This window comes from Desmodus rotundus, chromosome 6 (assembly GCF_022682495.2).
Source record: "Desmodus rotundus isolate HL8 chromosome 6, HLdesRot8A.1, whole genome shotgun sequence".
NCBI classification, from domain to species: domain Eukaryota; kingdom Metazoa; phylum Chordata; class Mammalia; order Chiroptera; family Phyllostomidae; genus Desmodus; species Desmodus rotundus.
Window position 1 is genome coordinate 14,389,893 of NC_071392.1, and position 10,675 is coordinate 14,400,567.

Genomic DNA, 10,675 nt, shown 5'->3' on the forward strand with positions numbered 1-10,675 from the left:
TTGTGACTTACTGAACATTTTAAGCTTTTAAAAAATGCTTTTCTTACATATTGGTATTTATCTTAAAGCACAAAGAAACAAAAATAAGGAGAAATTTAGGAAAACTTCAGAAGAGTTTTATCTTAGTTTCATTGAAGGAAATTGTAGTGCTTTGTAGTAACATTGACTTCATGGCTGAAGAAACACGAGAAGTCTTTCTATAGAGGTATTTTCTATCCTACAAGGGTCCCTTAAGCATGATGTACACGGGGTTTTTGTAAGCAGTTTCAAGACTTCACATAAAAATACACGTGCATATTTTTACAGTGTAGTGCAAACTACAAATACAGGATGACACCCATTTCCTTTGATTGAGAAATTACAAGTAAGAATCTAATAATGTTAATTTTAAACTAAGCCCATGCAAGTGAGTGCATGAAGGAGGGGGTTTAATAATCATTAGCTAAACTGGTTAATATACTGCACGTTGGCTGAGAAGATAATCTCCCTACTCAGTGTATTTCTACTTACGACTCAAATTCGAAGGGGACTGGCCCGAGGAACTGCACATACCTGCGCTGTCTGATACAGTAACTGCTAGAAACATGTGGCGATTCACATTGAAATGCACTGTCACCTAAAATTCAGCTCCTATTCGCACTAGCTACATTCGAGTGCTCAAAAGCCACATGTGGCTAATGGCTGCCACATTAAATAGGGGAGATGTAAGACATGTCGTAGAAAGTTCTGTTAGGCGGCAATCCTTTCTGCTGACAGCATAGGCTAATGAGGTTAACAAGGAGTCCCTGTGAAGGGGAGGAAACCTTCATCACGTTGTTCCAAATTAGCATTCCCCTGCTCAACCAAATCCTTCTGTTGTTACTCATACAGGCACACACAGAGCTGAGTCTTGGTCATCACAAATCATCATATCTTTACATCTTCCACAGCCACTTTCTTTTTTTAAATCCTTACCCAAGAATATCTTCATTGATTTTAGAGAGAGGAGAGGGGGGAGGGGGGAAGGGAGAAGAGGAGAGAGAGGGAGAGAGAGAGAGAAACATCAGTGTGAGAGAAACACAGATCAGTTGCCTCCCTGTGTGCCCTGACAGGGGATGGAACCTGCAACCTAGGTATACACCATGACCAGAAATCGAACCTGCGAACTTTTGGCGCACTGGACGATGCTTCAACCAGCTGAGCCACCCTGCCAGGCAGCTACTGCTTTAATATTGGTGAAACAAGCCCTGAATCTGCTACTTGAGGGAGACTGTGATTTTGTGAATAACTAAAATAATTCTCACTGTCACGACATCAAATTTCTCATTGAGGAGCACACACTTTTGAATGCATGTTACTTTATTGAAATGCACATATATACAATGACGACAAAGGAGAACTCTGCAGAGTTGGGTACAGTGGCTGCATGCATTGGGAGAACAGGCAGACTCTAGTTTTACAGAATGAAAGAGGGGTTGAAAAGTAGGCAAAGACCGGAGAGCAACTTTCATTTCCCATCACCACATAGAAGGGTCTTCCAGCCTGTCAAACATAAGAAGCACAGCAAGTAAGAGAAACTTCCCAGTTTCCTGGGAGGCTTGCAAGACTGAGCCATTCCGTTCTGACTGCAAGGTGGTCAGAAACTGTTGAAAAGGCTCCAGGTGGCATTCTGAATAGGAGACCGTGTAGAATGTCGGAGCAGGAGACAGTGGCACAATGTGCAAAGACCCAGCCGAGTAGCTTTCACTCGTGGTAACAGGAGTCTCAGGCAAATCTCAGAGGGACTATTTAAAAGGCTCTGTATTTATCAAAGAAGCCAAAGAACTCTGCAATATTTCTGAAGATCAAAACTACAGGAATCACACGAAACTGTACAAGAAAGTTATTGTTGCTCAACTCTGAATATGCTTCCTTTGTTTTCCTGCAAAGCTTGCTGTGCTATTTACTGGACTATAAAGAACCCTTTTTAGTAAAATAGCATTTGCAGGCAACTTCAAGCCTGTCAAGTTTTGTTTCCGTCTAATGCACTTGATTGTCAATCAGCGTGCGATTAGCTTTATCTCACGCACTAACCATGCAACTTCAGGCCACAAAACAAACAGCAGCAGAAAGGTTGTAAGTAGGTCTGGATTGTTCTTTTTTTTATCCTAAGTAGACGTAGCTTCCCTAAACTTTTTACTGTAGCAAACATCATAAGCATGTCCATAAAATATGAAAAAGCATTTACTGGTTAGTATGTAGAAACAATCCTTTTGAATTTTCCATCTGCTCCCCTTGCATTTTTAATTACATTTATTGGGGTGCATTGGTTAATAAAATATAGGTTTCAGGCATACAATTCTATAGTATCATCTGTATATTGTATTGTGTGTTCATCACTCCTGCTTCCCTTGCATTTGCTGTTAAGTCTGGCTGGGCTCCAGGGACAAGAGCCCTGGAACTCCACTCCAGTCCCAACGGCTGTTTCCCTCAGAGAAAACAAGCCTGACTCCTCCAGAGTCACACCTTCGCACAGGAGCACAGAGGGAGGGTTGGAGGGAAGGTGAGGGATGGCTTATTGGGTCACCTGCTTTATTTTTTAACTTTTTTACTTGTGTATTTTTTTATTTGATTAAATGTACTGGGGTGACATTGGTCCATAGGGTCATACAGGTTTGGGGTATACATTCCTATGATAAGTCAGTCATCTGACTTAATCACTGAGAACCCCAATGAGAGTGACGCAGCAGTCACACGCACTGAGCAAGTGTTCTAGTGACCTCTTCTGGGGAACTTGGTTCTTGCCATGTCGCGTTCTGGGTTCAAGGCAGAGAAGCTACCACAGAAATGGGTGAGCCATGAGCCGTGGGATCTTACTGGCGGGGAGAGGCGGACGGCAGGGGACAAAAAGCCAGTTATAAGAACCGAGGACCAAGTTTCTTTTCAGCGGAACTCCTGGCACAGGAGGCACCAGAGCATCCTGGCCCAATGTTTGACTCCAAGATACTAGTGGATACCTCTTCCCAAAACAGTCCACACTCCAAGAAAGCCCCAAGGCTGCAGATAAGCCCCTCAGAAAAATTCACTGTTCATTCATTCATGGAGTGCAATAAATTACGGCGTGACATCAGTTGGACTAAAATATATTCAAAAGTAAACAAGCTCCCTCTAATTTATCTACATTTTCATGTAAAACCAGAGAGACTAGAGTAAGACTCCTGAGGGCCACACCCTAGGATGTACAGACAGTCCACACAGTACATAAAACTAAAGATTACCACGGCCACAGTGGGACGACTGGTCATTTCAACAGCGAGATGGGGGGTCACTCTGTGCTCCCCAATGCTAACCCAGTAGAAATTCTACATAGAGTAATTTCTGGGGTCAAAGTCACTTACATTTAAAGTTTTCCAAGGAGCACCACAAAATTTGCAGTAGAAATATTATCCCACAGAAGTTCAGAGATTTACCAATGACTACGGGAAAAGAGAGGTCCTCCCGACCTTGTTCCCCACCCGCGTTTCTGTCCGAATCCTACCTGGTCTGGAACACCTCTCACCCCAGGCAGCCGCCTCAGATTCCCCTCCCCCAGGCACCTCGGGCTTTGCAACAATGTCCTCACAAAAGCTTTTCCATACCTAGTTCTGGGAATGTTTTCCGTGCTGTCTCTCATCAAGAGGTCTGAAATCAGTGTCTCAGGGCTGGATCGTTTTCCATACCTGACAACAATAAAAAAAAGGAAAAGTTCTCTAAAGCAAGTTTGGAATATTTGTAAAAATCTTTAGAAAAAAAGAAGATAGTCTCCCATTTGAGATATGACATCTGAAAGTAATTTTCAGTTGGTCATCTGCTAACAATGTATCTAGGTATAGAAAGCATACATTATCAAAAACATTATAAATATGATTTCAAATCAAATATATAATTTTGTTAAATACTCAAATAACAGATTATTTAAACCCAACCAAAATTCCAAATACTTGTATTTTTATACCACAAATAATATATATGTAGATATATTTATATAACTAGATAACAGGATATAAAAATATACCAAGGTATGATTTTAATGTTTCCATAATTAGTTAATTAGCTATAGTTCTGATGATGCGCAGCAGTTTAAACCTTAACAAAGAGACCAGATGACATTTTGGAAACATCCCCGGGGGTAAAAATCAGTGACTGAAGTTCTAGACCCACCTGTGTCTTTCAATCTCAGCTTTCTTATTTGTAAAAACAAAATTACTCGGCATGAAAACAAGATAAAATTCCAGTTGTAAGGAGGGAGGGACAGGAAGTTGGAAATCTATTAAATAAATAATAAAAGTACTCATTGAAACTGGGGAAAAAAAACAAAAACAAAAACAAAATTACACTCCCGGCTTCAGTTGGAGCCTTTGTGAAAAGTCAGTGTGAGTCATCACTCCGTGAAAGTGACAAAGGGATGCGCAAATGCCAGTCCCTCTGCTGAAACCCACCCATTCTCACAGAGAGCAGCAGAGCCTGGCGCCTATCCGGTTGCTACCTATTTGGGGCACGATAAGCTAAAAGCCTTCTCTCCTGCTGTGATTTTAATCTGCCCTGTAAATATAAAGAAATCCTACTGGTCCATAAAAATGTTTCTGGTCTTTTCCTCCTGCTGTTGGGCATGAATAGACAATATATGAATGCAAGGCTCTGCTTTCCTGCCAGGACGGTGTCCATTTCTTGCTCCAGGTGAGTGAGTATGTGGATCCACCTGCCTGCCCTCCCTCCCTCTCTCTTCTTTTCCCTCTCACTGTTAAAGAGTCCAACAAGTGTAGAGCAAGAAGTTGCATTTTTTGGAAGAAGCTGATTTCCTCTTTTTCAAAAAAGACATTGGACGCCAGCAGCCACTTTGCTCACAAATGAAAAAGTAGCCTGGCGTGGACTGATTAGCTAATAGGTAATTAGCTAACAGATAAAACAGGACCAGAGCTGTCTGGGTGTACTCTAACTGCCTGCAAAGCACAATTAAATCTAAATTTGATGGGAAATTTCCTTATTATTGCAATTTTCTTGGGACTCAAGGGAAAAAAAAAAAAAGCAAACTCCCCTGTCCCCATGATTTGTAAGGTTTCCTCAGAGATATTCTGGAGTTGTGATGTCAGACTGCAGGCTGCTCCTTATCCTTATTTATTCCGTCCATCAGTTGATTTTTCTAATTTTAAAGCTGTTGGGCAGCCTTAATTCCTTTATCGTCATCATACTCCAGGGAATGGAAGAACTGCCGATATTTTACAATTTACCAGGTAAAGAAACAAAATCTGTAATAGCAGGATTTGCACAGGACAGCACTGTTCACTATTCGTCCTTCTCTAATTTATTCTGGATTATCCTTTTTCTCTGCAATGCTTTAACTTGCAAAGACAGAATCTGTAGGGGAAAGAAATTCCCAACCTGGCTGCACATTAACAGTCGCCTGGAAAGCTTTTAAAACCAGTATATGGTCTAAGCCCCACTCCCACCTCACCCCCAGGTTCTGATTTAACTGGTTAGGGGTGCAGCCCAGCATCAGTCTACTTTTTATAAATTCCCCAGGGGATTCCAATGTGCGGCCAAGATGAGAAAATCACTCACTAATCTAGGACTGGGTTTCTCACCCTCAGCACTATGGCCATTTGGGGGCTGGATAATTCTTTGTTGTAGGGAGCTGTCCTAGGCATAATGGGATGGTTAGCAGCACCCTTGGCCTTGACCCACTAGATGCCAGTACACCACCCCTTGTTGTGACAACCCAAACTGTCTCCCAATGTCGCCAAATACCCTGGGGAGCAGAAAGGCAGCCTGAGTTGAGAACCGCTGACCTAGCAAATATGGTAGATCCATGCTCTAGAAAAGACAAGGGAGCTTTCAGAAGCAGTGAACCAGAGTATACAGCTTAAAAACGTGGACTGTGTTGAAAAAGCAAGGAAAGAGAACATTTATGACAAAGCCAAACATACTCACAAATGACACTGGAATTTTCAAAAATACCAACATGTGCATATGAGCAGCGTGTGTGGTGGGAAGGCAAAGAACACACAGAACGGAGATTATGGGAGCAGATTATAAGCCTCTGATGGCTTCTGAGGAGGGGTCTACATGAAGATGAAGCGGAAAACTCGGCTCCAGGACTAACCCACTTCCACTGACCCTGAATCTCTTCCCAGGAAACTCAAGTCCCTTTCCCTTGCTTCTTCCTCCTCAGAGGTGCTGGAGACCACACTAACTGCTGACGGTGGGGACAACGTCCACGGAAAATCAGCGGGAGGGCTCTGATTCATCACCCCCAAAAAGGTTTCATGAAGTATTCTTGCTTTCAAGATCTGTAAACGGAGGTAACTATACTCACTTCAAAGCTTTGAGGTCAAGACTGAACAAAATTGTGCCTAGAAAAGCATTTTGAAATGCTAAAGCTTTATACCGTATAATGGTAGAGCTTTATAGCAATTGTCTTTGCAAAAATAAGCCCTTTGGTCTGTAAGGTAGCATAAGAAGAATTAGAAGCAAGTAAGTTTCTAAGAATCTATTAGGATATAAAACAGTGTTGTTCTTTACAAACTAATATTATCAGGCTTCAGAGATCATAAACCAATACTATTTACATTTCGACATTTCATGTATTTTTACTGTATATAAATTGAGACTTTTTGGAAAACTCATGATTAAAGAGCTTTTCGATGAAACATTTTAAAAAGTGAAATTTTATTTAAGAAATAGAAATTCTCCCCATTTTGCATCCGTTCCAACCACCCCCTGTCTTATAAACAGTGAATATATAGTAAAAACAAAAAACACTTTAGAAAACGCAATTTAAACATGCTAACATTAATGCTTCTAAAGTGTTGTTTTTAGCTTATGAAGGTCATTTAATCTCAAGAATCAAAAGAAGATACTGATTGATTTAGAACCACAATGAACTAATTTTGGAAACAAATTTTAAATCCTATTTCATTTGTAAAATTGATTAAATTTGATTTTTTGCTTAATATTTGATTTTGAGAATGAAAATGTGGAATTTTATTTAAGCTTCCTGGGGATTCAGAATGAGGTTTACAATTTCTCAAGTTCCACTTACTCTCTGGACTCACCCTGGAGTGACTAGACCAATGTAAGTTTCTAACTAATGCAGCACCGAGCAGACACTTTCTTTTCGGAACTCGCCTGTTACAAAATAGGAAAGACTCTGAATTTCTGATCAGCTGTTTTCTGCCAAATCTCTGTTTATTTGGGCCAGGATTTGCAAGCAAAGGTCTGAGACTGGAGGGAAAAAAAACACTGTCCAGAAGAGAAAAACTCTTCTTGTCTTTTCCTAAACATACTGTCACTCTACTCGCTCTGAGCAGGTTGCACTACCTGGCAGTATCTTTAGCAGCCCAGCCATCTCCTGCTCGGTTCTTGTTTTTCCTGGACACCCTGCCCTCTGTTTTCCCTGCAGCCCTTTCCTGGGGGTGCTGCTGACCCCTTTCACAGGATACCTTCCCATCCCAATGTCCAAACAGTCCCCCAACTGCTCCAAGAACAAAAAAGACAAAGGGATGGGTGGGAGGAGATGCCGGCCACACTGCCCAGAGAACCTGAATCTGCTGTAGTTGCAGAGGGAAAGTACTCAGTGCCTTGCACGAACACAACCGGGAGTTGAGTAAGTCCCGATACTGTCCTGCCCCGAGATAACGGAAAAGAAATGGCCCCTGTCCCCTCTGAGACCCCCAGGATCTCTGGGTAAGCAGACAAGACAAGTGCTCCTGGAGTAGGTCCCTCCAAGCCCACCCACCTCTGTCTGGTGATGAGATTGATGTAGTGTCGCAGCGCCGAGTAGTATCTGGCCAGGTCCTCCGCAGATGCGTTCTCTCCTGGGTTTTCGGGTTTGGAGGGGTATGCCTCGGCCAGCGCCCCGAGGCACACGAGCAGGGACAGGGCGAGGGTCAGTCCTGACAGCCCCAGTCGCTTGCTCTGCAGCATCTGAGGGCACCAAAGGCACAGGGGAGAGGGCTTGACAGTTTAGAGGACACATGCCCCTCACTTCCCTCCTTTGCTTCCCACACTTCCCACCCATCCCCCTCCCACCACCTAGGACCCCCACATCCGTGCTCAACCCAGTGATCCAGAGGAGCAGAGCGTGACAGGCACCCCGCCCCGGGGGAGCTTCGGGCACAGTCTGCGCTGGCCCCGCTGCCCTGCTCCACCGGAAAACTCTGTGCAACTTCGGTCCCAGTCACAGGGCCCAGAGTCGCCTAGTGGGGGGTGCAAGGGGGTGGAGGAGGGGGCGCGGGAGGGGGTGCCAGTTGGAAGTTCCTCCTGCCGGGTTGAGGAACATCACTTTCCTATCGTCGTCCCCAAAATCCCCGTCAGAGAAGGAAAGTTTCTTCTCTGATACTTTTGGTCTGCCCTGCTGCAGGAGCGCGAATGAAGGCTGAATGCTGAGACCACTTCGGGGTGGCGATTTGGGAGAGGAGAGAGAAGTGCTCCCTGGCCAGTCAGGCTCCTGTCAGACCCCAGGTTGGACGCGCCGGGCGTCCTTGCTCCAGGGACACCTCATCGGGGAGACCTCCCGGCAGCCTGAGAACCGGGAGGGCACTGCCAGCGGCTCTGGGGTGGGGGGCGTTTGCGCCCTCCACTTCCTCCAAAGATAGCCCACAGGACCGCTCAGCAGGGAGGGTCTGGGAGGTGGGTGACTGTACAGAGGGGTCCCGAAGAGGCGGGTGGAATTTAGTCGCCCAGAGCAGCTGGTGCGCATGGGGCAGGGAGGGGACCTAACAGGGAGCGCAGGGGCTAGGGAGCAGAGCAGGACCCGCCCAGTGCCCTGGGGATCCGCAGAGGGTCAGACAGGGCCCCAGCATCGATGTCCCCCTTGGGTCCTGTTAAGCCCAGAGGGAAGTGGAACTCACGGTGGCGGTGGCAGGCTGGCGGGCGGGCGTGGCTGGGCGGTGAGAGCTCTGCTGTCTGTCCGGAGCGCCTCTCCCAGGGGTGAGAGCTGGTGATCGGTGTGTGGAGAGCGGGTTGCAACGGGGCTTTTATGGTGCTCCTTGCAGCAGCAGGAGGGGCCTTGGACAATCACGCTCTGGTGACTCCCACCCTCCACTTCCCGCCCCCAGTGTGGGAGGGGGAGGGGTCAGAACCGCAGCCTCATGAGTGTCTCTGCGGGAGCCACCCACGCCCAACTCTCCCACCCCAGGCCCTGTCCCAGGTGAAGGGGGCCTGGCTCTGTGCGGCGCATTCCCAAAGCGTTGGACAGCGCCAAAGCCAAGTGCCTGCCCTCCAGCAGTGCCCGTATCACACTTCCCTCACCTGCCAGGGATGGAAGCAGCCAGATCATCTTTGTCGCCTGCCACCAGGACCACCAACTCGTTGGGCGCCAGGGTAGGGTGCACCTGAATTCTCCGCTTAGTGGGGCATCTCTGGGACCCAAGCAGCAACTGCACCAGGCACAACCCCTGCGCACCTTAGGGGTAGACAACTTGGTGCACAAATTTTCCTGCGCTTAAATCAAGCGGGAGGCGTCTGCCCCAAACCCCAAGTGAGAGGGTCCTCTCTCCTCCCAGGGGCTGGGAAGGGGTTCTGTGGCTTTGGGCCCTCTCTCTGGCTGGTTTTGCAGATAGATCAGCCCTTCCCAAGTATGCCCCCAAAGGTCCCAAAGGCAGAACCTGAAAGTGTGGAGAGAGGAAACTCTGAGTGAGGCAGCACATGGTAGGTAAACTCACTTCCTTGGTTTGGTGGGAAAGAGTCATGTTTCAAGGATCGAGAGATCCCTTAAAGCCTAACAAAAAAAAAATGTGGTCCCAAGGGACAAGTAGTTTAAAAGAACAGCAATTTCTCTTTTATCCACTAGCCCTTGGTGATGGAAATAAAACAGGTAAAAAAAGAAAAAGATCATTACAGGTTCAGGATTTTACGTAGTGTACTACATCTTTAAATTCCCTGAATGCTCCTAGAAGTCTAAATCTTTCTAAATAATACGGTATATTAGGATATTAAAGTGTTAAGTTACACGTTATTTTAATGTTAAAATGACAAGTGATTCTGTTAAACGGAGACATTTTGTTTCTATGCTGTTTGATAGAATTAACTTAAGTATCAATTGCTATGTAGCAAGCAATCCTGTTGTGTGTTAAGAGGTTTTGAAGACCAACATCCCTTCCACTTAGCTGAATGCTTCTTCTTCCACATTACATAAACATACACCCGAAAGAGAAATCGGGCTCTCAGCGATGCTCAGGGGTGCTTATCCAGAAGAGTCTTCGGTATAGAGCAGAATACCTTTTAACTGAGGGTCCCTTTCCTGGTAAGGGGCAGAGCACCGTCCACTTTTCAATCACCTTATTTTTAGATTATATCACAGTTACTTCGGCTGAAACCCAGACTTAGAAGTGTAACCCACCCCTTTGTTATTTTAATATTGTTTCTGTTAAAGGTGTCTTTGTAAAAGGTAAACTGTTAACTAATATGCAACCTGTACATAAAGAACATATTTGTGTAAAAGTTCCAAGAACTGATTTCAAAGGGAGCTGACTCCAGTAACCCCATGTTCCTGCTCTGAGACTTGCTGATTTGCAACCACAAACAGCAGGACCTCTGCTTGACCAGTTTCAAAAGAGTCATTGGAATGGACTGTGCTGACGTACATGCACAGAACTTTCAACTCCCCTCTCCCTGATTTCTTTGTTCTGCTTTCCCTCCCCTCCTAATGAAAACCCCTGCCTGCACTGAGATGTTAGGA

At 45.3% G+C, this 10,675-nt stretch overlaps 1 protein-coding gene across 1 annotated transcript; it reads right to left on the reverse strand.

The window, feature by feature from the left end:
- Nucleotides 1-1,320: 1,320 nt before the first annotated feature.
- On the reverse strand, nt 1,321-8,997 carry NPY (neuropeptide Y). The gene is made up of 4 exons (XM_024563107.4): nt 8,847-8,997; nt 7,733-7,920; nt 3,597-3,677; nt 1,321-1,521 (listed from the first exon to the last, which is right to left on the reverse strand). The coding sequence occupies exons 2-4, from the start codon at nt 7,918-7,920 to the stop codon at nt 1,497-1,499; spliced, it is 294 nt and encodes a 97-aa protein (XP_024418875.1). The 5' UTR covers nt 8,847-8,997; the 3' UTR covers nt 1,321-1,496.
- Nucleotides 8,998-10,675: the final 1,678 nt, after the last annotated feature.